At 41.3% G+C, this 18,603-nt stretch overlaps 1 protein-coding gene across 1 annotated transcript in view; it reads right to left on the reverse strand.

Moving 5' to 3' along the window:
- The window catches only part of LOC144595268 (E3 SUMO-protein ligase RanBP2-like), a 72,826-nt gene extending 60,470 nt beyond the window's left edge, over window positions 1-12,356 (reverse strand). The window contains 3 exon segments of the mRNA XM_078402555.1: window positions 3,101-3,282; window positions 5,567-5,688; window positions 12,319-12,356. Of these exon segments, the coding sequence (XP_078258681.1) occupies window positions 3,101-3,282; window positions 5,567-5,688; window positions 12,319-12,326 (312 nt within the window). The 5' untranslated portion in view covers window positions 12,327-12,356.
- Window positions 12,357-18,603: the final 6,247 nt, after the last annotated feature.

Below are 18,603 nucleotides of genomic sequence, written 5' to 3' on the forward strand. Positions count from 1 at the left end.
CAGAAGGATAAAACCTCTACTGATTATCTGCAAGATGAAAGAACAAATTCTGAAAATGTCCATTGTTTAAAATAGTAATACGAGCCACATTTATTTAGATTATGTATTTAAGAATTAGTCCTAATGATTAGAAAACCAAAGATGGACAGTTGGTTCACAATATATAACAAATGGAAGCAAGTAATCAGAACTTTGGAGTCCGTAGGGCTTGGCTGACAGAAATAAGGATAAAATGACACTGGTGAATATTTACTGGATTCGGCAGAACAAATGTGACATACCAAAAGGTTTGGCTGAACTATGGGAATAGATAGAGGTTTGGCTGAATGAACATGGTTAGGACCACGTCAGAGAAAGAATCTGACATTTGGCAAGGCTATGGAATGAAATATAGGATTTGGTCTAGTAAATGATTCCTGAAATCCATTAGGAATGAGGAGCATGCAAGCAGAGTGGGGGTGGGGAATGCAAAGATCTGGCACGAGTTTAAGTTTTTCCAGAGTTTTCTGCCATTATTAATGTTATGCTTCCAAATTTATTTTTTTGTATTTTAAAACCCTTGTCTGTGACCAAAAATGCAATTACATTAATCACTCAATTTTATTATTAGACATGCTTTTCAATATTATGATATTTTGGAAACAGAAATCCAAAAGGTTACCAAAAGACAAAGGATCCACAAACCTGCCTTTATCAACAGTCATATCCTGCACCTAGCACTTTAATGCAATCATAAAGAAAGCTCATCAACGTCTCTACTTCCTTAGAAGGTTGAAGAAATTCGAGACATCGCAAATGCTCTCTGGAAACTCTATGGGTGTACATTAAAGAGCATTTTTACTCCTTGCATCACAGCCTGGTTCGGCAGCTTAAAATGCCCAGGAATAAGATTACAAAGAGTGGTGAACACTGCCCATCCAGCAGAGTTACTGACCTCCCCACCCACCATAAGAGGCACTGTTTCAAAAAGGCAGCTGGCATTATCAAGGACCCACACTATACTGACTGGCAATGCTCTCATTTCACTCCTGCCATCAGGAAGTACGAGCCTGAAAACTGTAAATTCCAGGGTCAACAACAGCTTCTTCCCAACAACCATCAGGCTATTGAACATTACAAACTCCAACTAAACTCTGAACTACGGAATACCTGGGACTAGGGACTTTGGGCTTTGTTTTGTTTTTGCACTACATTATTTTTTATGGGTTTTTTTTTGTTTGGTTATTATATTAATTATCTATGGGTACTGTATTTACAAACCTGTTGTGCTGCTGCTGCTGCTGCAAGCAGGAATTTAATTGTTCCATTTTGGGACATATGACAATAAAACACACTTGACTCATTAAGCTGAATGGAGCTGGATTTAATGTTGAGAATGGTCTTTGAAATGTGTAAGATTGTGAACAGGCCTATTCCATTGCTGTGGAATTTAGATTTAAGATGGATAATCTCAGAGCGAGGGATTAGCCATTTTAAACCAAACTAGGTAAAAACACTCAACTCAATAGTTCTAAATCTTTGAAATTCTTTACTCCAGATTGATGTTGATGTTCGGTGGTTGAGCATACCAATAGCCAAAATTGATTTTGGAATAAAGGGATATAGGAATTCAACAGGAAATTGATTGGAGTAACAACAATATTTTTACTGAATGGTGGCTCGAGGCTCCCTTCACTTCTAGTACTCTGATAAAATACAGACCCACCAGCCAATCTTGAGAGATGTCAATTGAGACATTTTGATTTAATTTGAACATTATTCCCTAATTTTGTACTTCAAGCAGTTTCCACAAACACATTTACTGCCACTAGTTCTCATTGACATGGGAATTATTACACAATAGTAATGGTTTAGTAATGCATGTTGCTTCACAACTTATTTCAAAACTCAATTTGCAGACAGTAGTATTTACCATGATTTCCCTATTTTTTTAAAACATTCATTGCAGTCAATCAAAATCACATAGAAACACAGTTTCAGTGGGTTCATCAGTATTATACAGTGGGTTAATCAATATTATAAAAGTGAATTATAAGCAGAGAAATGAAAAAATAAATTGGCTTAATCAGGAAATAGTTTTGTGCTTAATCAGGAAATATTTAGTCATACATTTATTGCAGTTATAACCATTAAAGGGCCTGTCCCATTTAGGCGATTTTAAGGCGACTGCCGGCGACTAGGCTGTCGCCGTCAGCTCACTGGGGTGTTGTGGGCATGATCGTGAGGAGTCTTCAAAGAATCGTAGTGGATCTCGGCGCGTTGCTGAGAAATGAACCGGATTGCAATTTCTCGGCGACAGTTGGCTTGCCGCCAGGTATCGTTGCTTATTGCGGGCGCTGTTGCATGCTGTCCCCAGGTTTGCTAGGTTGTCGCAGATGCATTTAGAAGCACGTAATATTAAATTAAGTAAAGTCATTTGAAGATACCATAAAATACTTGTGTTTAACCAATTTGTTTACCGTCAGGACATTTGACAGATAGATTGGAGGCGACAGTTTGACGGTCAGGTAAGTGTGGGAATTTTGCAATGTTTATGGCCATCAGCGATTATTTTTAAAGTAGGCTCCCAACCCAGATATGCAACCCAGAAACCAGATATGCATCTCCCGTACATTTTCATAGAATGCCCACACTCGCACAAAAATCCATTTAACCACATTTAAAATTAAATTTCTTAATACTGCTTTAGTAATCTGTAAGTCATTCCAGTTTATGCCTTGTTACCGTGAAGCTTGGTTTTCAAGTAACCCAGGCAAGATGTTATATTTCAAAACCCTCAAGTAATTAGACTTCTCAGTGATTTCAGTGAAAATTAGGACCCCGGAGAAGCATTGATAGCGTGGGAATTTCGCGATGTTTCCAAAGACTGTGTAATCTCTTAGCCAGGTGCTAGTTTCACAAACAAGTAACTTGTATCGACCTGACTCGGCATTGTCGTGGTCATTGTCGTAGGATAAAAGAAAATGTTGGCGATCTGCTACGACTTTGACAGTCGCCAGCAGTCGCCTAAAAAATCGCCTAAGTGGGACAGGCCCTTAAATTGACCATCATACTAATTTTAACTATTGTAAGTTGTGCTATTGACATTTTGCAAACCTACCTGCAAGTGTTGCCATATGGATGTTAACTCATTATGAATTTGCATTATTTCAACTGGTAAAAGAGAAGGATTTTCCCAAGATTCTGAAAGGCTTCCATTCTTTAATTCTGTAATACTGTCATCTGTATGACTTTTAGCTGAAGTGAAATTGGTAGAAGCTAAGCCAGAGGGCAAAGTAACATCTAAAGACAAAAAACAAGGTTAGAAACATTTGATCAGGCAGGAAACAGCGAAAACACATTTTTTCTTATAACATACCCATAAATATGGCACCTCCATACAAACTAATTTTTCTGTCGACACAAGCAACCTCATTCATCTTCAGTTTCTAGAAAGCATGTCCTTGCCAATGTTTCTATGCCTCAAGCTGAAAGTAAATGAGAGGCAATATCCTCTGCCACCTTAAAGGATAAAGGCAACACATTTCTGGGAATATATAATCTAAACTAAAAAAAATTAAAGGCTGGGATAATGAGATAATAAGTGATTTGGTCACTGGTTCAAAATGGCCAATTACAAATTGGTAGCTTGTTTTATTAATTTATCCACACAATGCAAGCATTACTGGCAGAGCTGGTACTCATTGAAAACCTATTATTGTCCATGAACTGATTGACTTGCTTGGCCATTTCATGGCATATTGGTATTGGTCCCTGATAACATAAAGGCCACAATGGACAAGGATGCGAACTTCAATTTGAAAGATTTTGGAGAACCAGACATGTTATTAATGACGTTCCATGAGTTTTTTGGACATCATTGCCACTGAAAGCTTGTTGAAAATTCCACGCACTCTCTTAGTTTATTTTCCATTGACTGTAATGAAAATGTTAAATGAGCTAATGATTTAATAAAGCTCATTCCAAGTTTTCAACAAAACATTAATTTCACTCCAAGGAAACAAAAATTTAATTCTTGCCATGATTAATATAAGACATTACCCCACCAAGGCACACACCCACTGGTCTGAAGATATCTCATTCATTTTTCATTGGCACGAGATCAACATTTAGAAATCCCTGTTATAGCATGGAACATTGGTGCTAAAGTTCAGGTAAGCCTCTTAGTGATAGCTTTATAAAAACAATGATGGATAATAAATTATGGGTTGGCCAAATGTATAATCATACAAAAGAATAAAAGGCTAGTATACAATGACCCAGTCTATCTCCACCAAGTCACATGCTTGATGATAAGAACAAATAATCACCAAGTAATATAATTGGGGACTTTTGAAACTGGATGATTACTGAGTTTCCTACACAACATTCAATTTGCTTAAAAGTAGTTTGGAAAGTCTACCTAAATCAGAGTCCTCTTTTTTTTCACTAGTTCTGAAGTTGACTTCTGAAAAATAACCTTTTCAATTTGGCTGAAATGAACGTTCAAAGAGACTGAAGAATGAAAGATAAGCAATGACTAATGTGCAGACTTCCCAGATAGGCATTGTACTGGAAAGACATGACTGTTGCAGTACACAAGGAGAGGCACTCACAGTGAAACATAATTAAAGTGCCCCTCTAATGCTCTAAAATGAATATGCCTATAGGATTATTTGACAATTTTGAAAATAACAATACTCAAAAAAATTGGAAGTGGCATTTTCTCATTTTAATCCATTAAAAAAAACAAAATATTTTGTTGAATGATTCAGAGATAAGCATGGAAATGGGACCTTCGAGCTACCGAGTCCACACCGACCATTGTAATTGTAATTAATTTATTCGCCAAGTATGTAAAACCATGCAAGGAATTTGATTTGCCATAGCCATACCAAAAAAGCAACAAGTCACACACCTACATAAAAATTAACATAAACATCAACAGCAGCGCACTGTGATGGAAGGCAGTAACGTATTATTTTCTTCCTTCCTTTTCTCCCGTTCTCGGGGCAGTCGAACCATCCGCAGTCGGGGTGATCGAAGCTCCCGTGTCGGGGTGATCGAAGCTCCCGCAGCCAGCGATTGAAGCTCCCGCGATCGGGACGGTCGAAGGAAATCTGAGCACCTGGAAACCCACGCAGCCACGTGCAAACTCCACAGAGACAGCACTGTAGATCTGGATCAAACCCGGGTCTCTGGTGCTCTGATGCAGCAGATCTACCAACTGCACCACTGTGCTGTCCCCTATTTGCTTAATACTGGAAAAATAGTTTGGAGTTGAATTTCCAAGTATCAGTCCACAGTGTGTTTGCAAAATAGATTTTCTTTTGGAAATAGAATCATGGCAAAATTGTTGTTGGATGATTGGACTCGTTTCAGACCCCATACATAGTCATTGGCAGTCAGTAGAAAACTTTATCAGCCAAAGATTGAGCACATCATGTAAACTTTCAACCACAGGAGGAAAATAAAAATCACAACACTAATTTATTGTAACTCATTTTCCTCTTAGCTAGGAACATATTACCATATTAGGTACTGAATAAAATATAAATTCCACTATAAAAGCATCATTAATACCAACCTGTTTCAGTGTAAAATTGTGTTCCACTATCCTGTTTCTTGCATGCTGCAAATTCTTCCTCATTCAGATATTCCTGTAATTCTTCAGTTGAGTATGGAGGATATTCATTAGCATCATCAACACTGTTGATTTTATGAAATTATAAATATCATATTGTTTAAAAGTCAAAATATATAGACAATCTTTCATTTTTCTACAGCACCTGGTGGCAAATATTACTATTATGCTTAAAGAATTAATAAATTGGTTTACATTTGGTGGTCAAAGTTGTTTCTTTCTGCAAAATGAAACCAAGGTTCATAAGTATTTCAATGGTTAGAACAGGCTAAACATAAAAAATATGCTACACATTTATTTTTGTCAAAAAAACATAACTAACAGTGTTAACACCACATTCTTAAATGAGCTGTCCTCATATTTCGAACTCTGGAATTACATCAACAGCATCACATTCCAAATAGACATCAGTAGGGCAACATAATTTATTTAAATCACCGAGTTCATGTTGATTCACTAAATAGGTTAAAAGTTGTCTCATTCATAAGGTAGTTAAGGATACCAATAAGTGAGCATGCTAATATAAATCTACTTCAAAATATTTAAGATTCACTAAATATTGTCACCATATTGTTTAGTTTTATGAAGATTCAAAAATCTCAAAAACAAGTATCTGTTCATCCATGAATCAAGTTTAGAAATACTGTCTTGAACACGTAGCCCAAAGATCTGGATATTGCAGCTGCAGTTCAACCAAATTCTTGACAACAGCAGAATTTTCCTGGGCATTCCTGACAATATGTTGAACAGGCTGTACCTGTCGCAGTCCATAACTCTCCAATATCACAGTCAAAGTTTAGTAAAATATTATGTCCACACCCACAACTTGTCCACACCGGCCAACATGTCCCAGCCACACTAGTCCCACCTGCCTACATTTGGTCCATATCCCTCCAAACCTGTCCTATCCCTGTACCTGTCTAACTGTTGCTTAAATGTTGGGATAGTCCCAGCCTCAACTACCTTTAGTCCCAGCCCTAACTACCTATAATTTCTATAATGTCTACAAACTAAATAAAACCATTTAAGGAGATGGGCATCTTTGGCAAGAGCCACAGCACACCTTAAATGCGGGTGGCGGTAAGCCATCTTATTAAATCACTACATTATGTCTGGTGAAATTACACCCATAGGGAATTCTTGGGATATAAACCCAGCGACAATGAAGGAATCATGATACATTTACAAATCAAGATCGTGTGCAACTTGGAGATGCAGAGTGGGAACCAGAAAATGGCAACACAGCCTGCTGGATTGGGCAGTGCTATTGGACTAGCCAATGTAAATAATAACAGAGCATTTTGAACAGATAAATCACAGTGCACTGTTGAGGAGGGGTGTAATGCATAGAATGGTGATTGGACATCAATAAGTGGTCAGTTTTGTTCTGGATGGTTGAGCTTCTTGAGTGCTGTTTAGTTACGCACATTCAGGCATGATGAGAGTATTCCATCTTAATCCTAGATTATGCCTTATGGAATCTTTGAGTTGAGTCACGTCGCAGGATACCAGCCTTTGGACTGCTTTTCTAGCCACAGGATCTGTGTACCTGATTCCGTTGACTAGACGGATCAAAGGCAACCCAAGTTAAGTTTATTGTGATACGCACAAGTGCAGTGAGTTACAGGAACAATGAAAATCCTGCGTGCTGCGGCATATAAACTGCACACAAATTATACATAAGTTACACATCAATTAAGCAAGACATTTAAAAGCAAAAATACTGCAAGACAAAAGATACTAGCACACAATAAAACAAGTCCAAGGTCTTGCAAAAGGCGACCCGTTGTGTTCTTTTTTATTGAAGTAGAGTGAGGGTTGCTTCAAGAACCTCATAGTTGGAGGAAAGTAGCAGTGCCCCAAAAATGTTGACGGTGTCCACATTATATGATTCAAGTCACTCCTATAAATGTGGGTCATTACCAGCACTTCTGTGCTGTGAATGTTGCTTGACGAGTATCAGCCCGTACTTGAATGTTATGTAGGTCTTTCTGACATGAGCTGCGACGATTTTCTGAAGAATTACAAATGCTATCCGATCATTAGCAAACATCCTTACTTCTGATCTTTTGCTGAAAGGAGGCTGTAAGAAGAGTTTTGCCCGAACAGTCCGTGGCTGATAGCCCTTTGGCCGGTAGCACTATATTTAAAGGCTGATAGCGCTGTCGCCGGTAGCACTGTTTTCTGCCATTGGTTTTAGATTGAATTTGGAAGCTGCGCTATTGGCCAGGACTTAACGGCGGTTATTTAAACGGCTGATTTCTGCCGGTATAAAGGCAGGCGCCGGTAAGCCATGAGTTAGTTCTTTTACAAGAGGGGTTAACCGATGGGCTGGGTCGCAATCAGCACCCCGGACGAGGCAGAGAGAGGTGTGCTGCTGTAAAATGGGCCCCGTGCATACCGAGACAAGTATTGTTTTTGTTCTCTCTCTTACCAATAAATCTGATCTGTAACTAAACGGATGGGTGAGCCTTTTTCTGTTTTACTAGTCAGATCCTTGAACCTGTTCCCTTGCAACAGAGGCTAATGAAGAGGTAACTGCAGATAATTGGGCACTGTCCCCAGGAACTTCTGCAGTGACAGTCTTGTGCCAGAATGAGACACCTCTAATAATTGCAACTGCTTTCCTTAATATAAAAATGACCAACCATGGAAGATTTTCCTCTTGATGTCCATCAGCTTCTGTTTTACAAGGACTGCTTGATGGTCAAACTTGGTCAAATGGTACTTTAATGTCAAGGGCAGTGGAGAGTAAGAATACAAAATGGAATTCACAGAGAAAGTGCAATGAGGAAAGGATTAATAGGCAAGGATAGATGAGACTTGGAATTTCTGGAGAAAGGTTACACACGAGAAAGTAAATTATATAAATAAATGAAAGAAAAGTACTGTTTAGATAAAGTAGGCTTGCAGATAAAACCAGTTCATCACATTGTTGATCTAATGTACAGAGGTTTTCTAGATCTCAGAGGCAGCCACTGGAAATGCAGAGTTCCCAGCCAACATCCTTCAAGATGGTAGCAGCAGTGGATGAAGGAGTGGATCGGTGCCAGTGAGTGGGCTGTGGGCTCATCTCCAGTGTCCTCAAAGGTACTAGATATTCTGAAGTTGGCTGTAGCAGATGCCCCAGTGCACAGAGGTTAAACTATGGCTGTAGGAGGCAAGGGAATGGTGCATTACGGGTTGAGGTGGTGGCAGAGTGAGCCGCCTTTGGCCCTGCAGTAGATGGGGGGGGATTGCATTGATCAAGCACTGCTGGAGGCCCCACAGAGGCCAAATATGCAGATTGGATGCTGCCTGCAGTGCCATAGCAGCAGTGAAGGACATCAACAGCATTGCCAGGCCAGGCTGACACCTGCAACACCAACCCAGTGTTGCCTCCAGGACAACGGACCTTCAAGGCCAAGAAAATATGTTTTTAAGAACTTGAAACTTGAAGGATACAAGATGGTGCCAGGATCATGACAACTCTTTGTGTATTGCCTCGGTATAATCTACCATTCCTACACCACAATCATTGCACTCATGTACTTGGGTATGATTGTGTTTATATGTAGTAAAATTTTACTGAATTCTATGTGGAAAAAGAGTTTCACTGTACATGTGACAATAAAGTACAACTGAACCATTGAGACTGTAAATCACTATGTTCCACCAACTTTGTGAAGATTCATGCCTAGACTTTGCAATGATGTTAAGTATTGTTTAAATATTCATAAGGTGTAGCTGCATGAAAATCCAAGTTTTGTGCCAAAGAAAATATTTATTCAATATCCCCTAGTCTGACAGGGGCTGCGAATCATTAGGTTAAAAGAAAGGAGAGGGACAGATGATTGAGAAGTTGGAAAAAATATCAGGAAAATAAATGGAAGAGATTTGGCCAAATGATCCAGTGGGAGTGAAGCATACAGCCAGGAAGAATTTGGCGGGGGGGAATAAAAGGTGGCACATACTTGGAGAAAGAAACGTGACTTGGACTCTCTAGCACTGACTCGGCTAGGCTTGAACTCTTTAACTAATGACTTGTAAAATGTTGTACAGTGATGGCACATAAACTTTACCATCCATACCTGGGAGGGGTGTGCAGCAGTGTATATTACTGAAAAATTGTCAATGTAGAAGTCTGGTTGTCTCAAGTAGGCTCTCAGGTAAATATTGTTCGTTTTGAAAGGAGAGTAGAGTTTGATTTGATAAGAAGGATAAAGAGTGTACCCAGCTTTGGCTTTTGCTAATGCCCCAATTTCAATTTGTCACCAACATCACGGCTCATTAAATTGTGTTTAATATTGCTTACACTTAAGTCCTAAGTTTAAACACCAGACAAGTTCACAATGACAACCAACTGCAAAAAGAATCTCGCATCTCCATCTGGATATAAAGTATGATGTGCCGATGCCACCATCTTGTTAAGTCTGTGTGCTCGCTACCATTTTCCACATGTTCAAGGTATTTATGCCATATTTGAACCAACCTTGTTTATTTTTCGTGATTTGGCCTTGCATTGTTCCAAATATTAGCCAAACATTTTAAATTAAGTATAGATATTTTTCTATGTTTTGCTTTTGCAATGCATGGTCATTTGCTGACACTTTAGCTATTATACTTCAGTAACAGTCATGAGAAATTATTGTAATGACAATATTTGAACAAAATATTAATGGTTGATAGCAAGGCGAACCTTCAATTTGCATAGGTTACATTCAAGCTCACACCTAAGCAGTCTATTAACACAATGAAAGAAAACCAAACAATACAAGGCTCGCAATATAATGACATGTCCTATGCCACATGGAGTAGCCAATTAAGGCAATGGTTAAAAGCACAGAAGTAAGATATTCTGAGATGGGAAACTTTTTCCGAACACTTTAAAGCCCATTATAGTGTGTCAAAATGCTCAACATTTCCTAGAGGAGGCCAAAATACACTCAAGGGTGCAACAATATGCTTGGTTAAGCCCCAGGTCACTTCTCTCAGTAATAACCTGTTCTGCTTTTCCATAGACAATAGGTGCAGGAGTAGGCCATTCGGACCTTCGAGCCAGCACCACCATTCAATGTGATCATGGCTGATCATTCTCAATCAGTACCCCGTTCCTGCCTTCTCCCCATACCCCTTGACTCTGCTATCCTTAAGAGCTCTATCTAGTTCTCTCTTGAATGCATTCAGAGACTTGGCCTCCACTGCCTTCTGAGGCAGTGAATTCCACAGATTTACAACTCTCTGACTGAAAAAGTATTTCCTCATCTCCGTTCTAAATGGCCTGCCCCTTATTCTTAAACTGTGGTAGCATCCTCACAAGAACAGGACTAGTCAGAATGGCCTACTTCTCAGGACAACAAATACAATCTTGCCCTGGTTTGGACCACAAGAACAAGTAATGGAAAAAAGAACAGATGCATTCTATTTCTGATACAGCAAAGTAACCTTTACAGATTTAGTGTTTTTCATTTTGTTCCTTATCATCCCATCATTAAATTCATTTCTCTCTTTTATTGATTGAACTGTTTGATAAATGTAGCACGGAAACAGGCCTTTCAGCTCACAAAGTCCATGCTGACCATAGATCACCCGTTCACATTAGTTCTACATTATCACACTTTTGCACCCACTCCCTCCGCACGAGGGGCAATTTAGAAGGGCGTAACCTGCAAACCTGCACGTCTTTGGGAAGTGGGAAGAATTGGAGCACCCGGAAGAAACCCATGTGGTTACAGGGAGAATATGCAAACACCACACAGACAGCACCCAAGTTCAGGATTGAACCCGGGTCTCTGGTGCTGCAAGGTAGCAGTTCTACCAGCTGTGCCACTCGTCGTGACAGACAACGCTCTGCCATCGCTTTGCCACAACTGTGCCTCTGCAGAGATCGTCCACAGTGCATGCCTCTCTGCCACAAGTCAGTAGGTGGGCCATTGTCACATCACTCTCTGCTTCCGCCCCACATCACATCTCTCTGCCCCCCCATCATTCTCTGCTCCCCCCACATCACACAATGCCCCCCCCCTCATCGTTCTCTGCCCCCATCATCAATCCCTGTTCCTTCCTCCACATCACTCTCTGCGCCCCCCCCCACACACACATCTCTCTGCCCCCCTCCACATACACAAATCACTCTCTCCCCCCCCACACACACATCACTCTCTACAACCCCCCCCCCCTCCCCACACACACACACATCACTCTCTGTCGTCCCCCCTACCACCCCAGCAACAGATTGTAGCAGCTGCTACGGTCAGGCAAACGCCTCTGCTGTCACGCTGTGAAAACGGAGAGGATGAGACGGAGTTTCTTCCCACAGGCCATCAGGACTGTTAACTCTTATATCACCAGGGACTAATTTACAGTATTAATTTATTTTTTGTGTTGTGTCTTAAAAAAAAAAATTCTATTCTGTTTTGTAATTTTAGCACAATCGGTAGGCATTGCCACTTTCATTTCACTGCACATCTTGTATGTGTATGTGACAAATAAAGTAGACTTGATTGACACACACACATCACTCTCTGCCCCCCCCCCCACACACACACACACACATCACTCTCTGCCCCCCCCCCCCCCCCCACACACACACACATATCACTCTCTGGCTGCCTCCCCCCACACACACATCACTCTTTGCCCCCCACACACACACACCACTCTCTGCCCCCCTCCCCCCCACACACACATCACTCTCTGCCAATTAACCTACATACCTGCACATCTTTGGAGTGTGAGAGGAAACCTGTTGGATGTTAAACCGAAACTGTTTAACTGTGCTCTTATACTGACGTCACTTCCGGTGTACCAGATATAAAATGCATATGAAAACAAAATAAAAGTCTTCACTTCCGGTTAAAGCAACACCGACGTATGAGAGCATGTGTGTTTATTCCTCCGAAGAATAAAAGCATAATACCGACTATCCTGCCCTTGAGATGCAAACGCCAACAGGTTATGGGCCCAGGAGGGATGGTGGAAGCCGATGGAACAGATTATGCTTCGACGGAGATGAAAAGAATCACGAATTATGGGAAACAAAGTTTTTAGGCCACCTGCGGCTACAAGGCTTAAAGTCAACAATTCTGAACGAGCCGGCTACCGACGAAGAAGACGACGAGGAAGCCGAGAAAAACGAAAAAGCCTACGCCGAGCTGATACAAGTGCTAGACGACAAAAGTTTGTCGCTCATTATGAGAGAAGCGGCAGACGACGGGAGAAAAGCGTTGCAGCTACTGAGGAGCCATTACGCGGACACAGGGAAGCCGCGAGTGATCGGCCTCTACACCGAGCTGACGTCGCTGAAAAAGGCCATAAACGAAAGTGTAACAGAATACATTATTCGTGCAGAAACGACGATTACAGCACTAAGAAAAGCCGGAGAAACTCTTAGTGACGGGCTGCTGATTGCCATGATTCTGAAAGGCTTGCCAGAGACATTGAAGCCATTTGCCATCCACATAACACAGGGTGATGAGAAGACAACTTTTGGTGAGTTTAAGACCAAGTTGAGAAGCTACGAGAGCACTGAAAGATTTAGCGGCCATATGAGTGACGACAACGTAATGAAAGCAAGAGGCTGGGTGAAAGAAAGGACTAAAGGCTCAGAGAAGACATTCACCTGCTACAACTGCGGTCAGACGGGCCACAAAGCGTGGGAATGCAGCGGAGAGCGCAGCGGTAAAGAACAGAGACAGTGGTGCAGTTTTTGCAAGAGCCCCACTCATAAGGAGGCAAACTGCAGAAAGAAAAAGCGAGACAACGTGAAACAAGCATCCGACTCCAACGACCACACATTTGCATTCAAAATAAATGACTGCCAGGCAAGTGAAGAGACTCGTAAAGGGCTTATGGTCGACACGGGTGCAACGTCACACATAATCACAGACATTGAAAAGTTTAAGAACTTTGATGAGACTTTCCAGCCCGCCAAACACTTCATCGAGTTGGCTGACGGGACAAGGACGAGCGGTGTCGCACGGAGGAAAGGCGAAGCAGAGGTGTACCTGAGAGACAGCGAGGGCCGTCGTGTGAGGACGACGCTGAGAAAGGCGTTGTACATCCCATCATTCCCTCAGGACATCTTCTCTGTCAAGGCAGCAACGACCACCGGAGCTTCAGTGATCTTTCGCCAAGGCAGCAACGAGCTCATCCACAAGAACGGTACCAAGTTCGACATTAAGGAGTACGACAGACTATACTATCTAAACACTGTAAGTCATAAAACTAATGACGGATGTCACGGGTGTTATGATATTCAAACATGGCACGAGATACTTGGTCACTGTAACTATGATGATGTATCACAGTTAGAGAGGGTAACAGAGGGCATGAAAATCAAAGGTAAAGTTGATAAGTCCAAACTCAACTGTGAGGTCTGTATAAAAGGCAAATTTGCACAGAGCAGGAACAGAGAGCCAGATGTAAGGGCTAAAGAAGCACTTGAGTTAGTGCATACTGATTTGGCTGGCCCTATAGAGCCAGAAGCAAAAGATGGATACAAATACATACAAACTTTCACAGATGACTACTCAGGAGCAGTGTTTGTTTACTTCTTGAAAACAAAACGTGACACTATAAAAGCTACAGAAAAGTTCATAGCGGACGTGGCCCCCTATGGAAAAATTAAGTGCATAAGGTCTGATAATGGCACAGTTCACAGCAGCAGATTTCCAATCATTGCTCAGTAGAAATGCCATAAGGCATGAAACCTCCGCACCTTACTCCCCCCATCAAAATGGGACAGCTGAGAGAAACTGGAGAACGCTATTTGAAATGGCAAGGTGCATGCTACTCGAGAGTAACCTACCGAAAGAATTGTGGACATATGCTGTAATGACTGCTGCAGTAATCCACAACAGATGCTACAACAAACGTGTTGGTCAGACTCCACACTACATGGTGACAGGCAGAAAGCCTAATCTTTCAAAAATGAAGAAGTTTGGATCAGTCTGTTTCTCATACAAACAAGTCAAAAAGAAGTTAGACTCAAGATGTGAAAAAGGGATTTTTGTAGGTTATGACAAAAACAGCCCTGCATATTTAGTCTACTACCCAGAGACAGGGCGAGTTCTCAAAAACAGACTAGTGAAGTTCATAATAAAAAGTGTAACTGAATGCCAAACTCAGACAGATATGGAGATGAGTGATGATGACTATCCTGGGAAGAGATTAACATCCCCCAGACCAAACGCAGAGGTGACTGATCAGAGTCCAGAAGTGACACTGAAGTCACACACGGATACTACTGAGAGTGATAGCAACACTCAAACTGGACAGGGTGAAAATAGTCAGAGCACACGCTATCCTAAGAGAGAAAGGAAAAGCCCACAGTACTTACGAGACTATGAGTGTAAAGGAGAAGAGGATGACCAGATAAATGTAAACGTAGACTACTGCTACAGAGTGATGTATAATGTTCCACAAACCTTCAAAGAAGCTATGAGCTCATCAAAATCTGACATTTGGGCTAAAGCTATGAAGGAGGAAATCGAATCTCTCAAAGAAAATGACACATACACTCTAACCACAATACCACAGGGCAAAAATGCAGTGGGGGGGGGAAGTGGGTGTTTGCAGTAAAAGAATCTTCAGATAAGACTGAGACATACAAAGCCAGGTATGTTGCAAAGGGGTATAGTCAAGTAGTAGGAATAGATTACAAGGAGACGTTTTCCCCAACAGCTAACATGACATCAGTGCGCAGTCTGATGCAGCTAGCAGCTCAGTACGATTTGGAATTACACCAGATGGATGTGAAAACAGCTTATCTACATGCTCCAATTGATTGTGAGCTGTATATTGAACAACCTGAAGGATTTGAAGTGAAAACAGACACAGGTATAAAGCTGGTCTGCAAACTTAACAAATCACTGTATGGACTGAAACAGTCAGGACGGAACTGGAACAAGATGCTGCATGATCATCTCAGTAAAAATGGTTTCGCACAAAATCCAGCAGATCACTGCGTGTACAGTAAAGAGACTGAAAATGAGAGAATAATTCTGATCATGTGGGTTGAAGACCTAATTATTGCTGCCAGTGATAAAGAATCTCTCAATGGTGTGAAAGAAATGCTAAGTGCAAAGTTTAAGATGAAAGATCTTGGGAAACTTAGACATTTTCTAGGCATTGATTTTTCACAGACAGAGGGAGAAATAAAAATGAACCAAAAGAGGTACATAGCAAAAATACTGGAGAAGTTTGGAATGTCTGACTGTAAAACAAGGTCAACTCTATGTGAACAGAAACAAAACTTTTATGATGATGATGAGCCTGTTTATCCAACACAATACAGGGAAGTGGTAGGCAGCTTGATATATGTAATGACATGTACAAGGCCTGATTTAAGCTGGATTGTCAGTAAACTGTCACAATATCTAGCAGAGCCTAAAGAACAACATAGGATAACTACCAAACATGTGTTGAGGTACTTAAAGGGTACTATAAACCAGGAGCTGTGTTACAAGAAAAGAGAGGAAAAACTCAAACTTGTTGCATACAGTGACGCTGACTGGGCGGCAGATCAAAATGACAGGCGAAGCACAACAGGATATTGTTTTAGTTTGTCTGAAAATGGGCCTGTTATTTCATGGAAATCCAAGAAACAGCAGACAGTAGCCTTATCCACATGTGAAGCCGAATATATGGCAATGACGGCTACTACACAAGAGAGCTTGTATCTTGTGCAGCTATTGAAAGGAATGGACAAAGATTGCCAGTACGAGCCAGTGAAAATCTTTGAGGACAATCAAGGTGCGATTGCATTATCAAAGAACCCAGTGAACCGACAAAGATGCAAACATATCGACATTAGGTATCATTTCATTCGGTCTGCACTCAGTGATAAGAAAGTAATCATTGAGTATTGTCCAACAGCAGACATGGTTGCAGATATCTTAACTAAGCCTGCAACAAAGTTTAAAACTGAGAAATTTAGGGATTATATGTTTGGAGTGTAAAATCATAACAACAAAAAAAATTTTTGTTGAAAGGTTGAACACTGTAAATGTGTAAAATGTGGTGATACAGAGAATGTAATCAGATTAAGTTATGTTGTATATGTTGTTAAATGTAATGCACAGCATAAGAGCAAGTGGGGGTGTTGGATGTTAAACTGAAACTGTTTAACTGTGCTCTTATACTGACGTCACTTCCGGTGTACCAGATATAAAATGCATGTGAAAACAAAATAAAAGTCTTCACTTCCGGTTAAAGCAACACCGACGTATGAGAGCATGTGTGTTTATTCCTCCGAAGAATAAAAGCATAATACCGACTATCCTGCCCTTGAGATGCAAACGCCAACAAAACCGAAGATCTCGGAGAAAACCCATGCAGGTCACGGGGAGAACATACAAACTCCTTACAGTGCAGCACCCGTAGTCAGGATCGAACCTGAGTCTCCGGCGCTGCATTCGCTGTAAAGCAGCAACTCTACCGCTGCGCCACCGTGCCGCCCGGCGACCGTTTGAATCTGGAGCCGCTCGGGTCGGGCCAGAACTTCCGCTTGTGCGGGGTGAAAGGGCAGGCTGGGCGCCATGGCGACGGCGCCTCGGTGCGCACCAAAGATACTAGAGGAGCAAGATAGACCACTCGGCCCTACAAACCGTAGTAGGTCATGGGTACATTTCAGCGCCATCTTAGTAAGCAGATTCTGTGTGCTAGACTGGCAGCGTTCACAACTCTGCGATGTCTTCGTATATATAATATTTGCAAACAATTATTTTTGTTCAACTTCTTGGATAAGTTGATAGTTGACATTTATAACTATTTCTTGAAGAGTTGCTGCTTCATGATCTTTAAACTTTGGATGTTACTGATTGAATATTTGCACTCGATCCACTCTGTATCAGGCCAATTTAATGAACTGTTCTTCTTTGCTTTCTCTGTTAATTTTAATTTCAACTCCACAAGCTATATCTCTTTTTGTTTTATTTAAAAAAGTCAGAGATTAGGCATTTGCAAACAATAGAACTTTACTGCATCCACAAGAGAATCGAAAAGACATTTAACTTTATACTGGGAGCTAAGAAAATTTGAATTGGTGAATTGATTAGTTAAACCCTTGACAGCCACTAAAATGACCAATGCTCTCTAACGTCCCTTCTGTGAGATGCAAATGTGAGTGCTCACAATCACGATGCTCGAGACAATCTAGAGAAACAAGTATTTTATTTGCAAGTCTGCAGAGTTGGGTGCCTTCCCTCTCAAGACACACCGAGGTCGGGAAAATCCCTTCTTTTTATTCACATCAATTTACAATTGTCACACCTTTAATTCCTCCCCTCTGGACTCCTTCCAATCGGAGCACTGAGGTGCACAATCTAACGACACCGCCCCTGTTGCCTCCCACATCATACATCGCATGTGCATTTAAATGAGGCATCTTGTCATGCGGGGCGTTTTTGCAATATTCATTTATCTTATTAGGCAGGCGCAGTACAGAGTAGTTCATGCCCTCTCTCCTAGTTCTTTGGATATCTTGCCCTCTCTCCTAGTGCTCTGGTTATCTTGCCCTCTCCCCTAGTTCTCTGGTTATCTTGTGCTCTCTCTGCTAGTTCTTTGGATATCTTGCCCTTATCCTTGGAATGTCACCATTTGTTCTTGCGGTTCTTATCTAGCCGAGCACAGTTGGGTCAGCTATTTCTCATGGTCCTTAGTTTAAATCAATTATCCCTTTTTACCTCTCTCTCACACTTCCTACCCAAACCACCCCACCCCCGGGTACTTTCCCCTGCAACCGCAGGAGATGCAACACCTGTCCCTTTACCTCCCCTCTCAACTCCATCCAAGGACCCAAACAGTCTTTTCAGGTGAGACAAAGGTTCACCTGCACCTCCTCCAACCTCATCTATGGCATCCGCTGCTCCAGATGTCAACTTCTTTACTGTAATAGCACCACCTTTGGTGAAGGATTGTAAATGTTTGAATAAACCACAGTGCCGCTGTGCAGCCTTGGGAGTTGACTTGTTGTTCTGTGTCTGAGCTCAAGATATCAC

Source organism: Rhinoraja longicauda, chromosome 7, assembly GCF_053455715.1.
Source record: "Rhinoraja longicauda isolate Sanriku21f chromosome 7, sRhiLon1.1, whole genome shotgun sequence".
Taxonomy (NCBI): domain Eukaryota; kingdom Metazoa; phylum Chordata; class Chondrichthyes; order Rajiformes; family Arhynchobatidae; genus Rhinoraja; species Rhinoraja longicauda.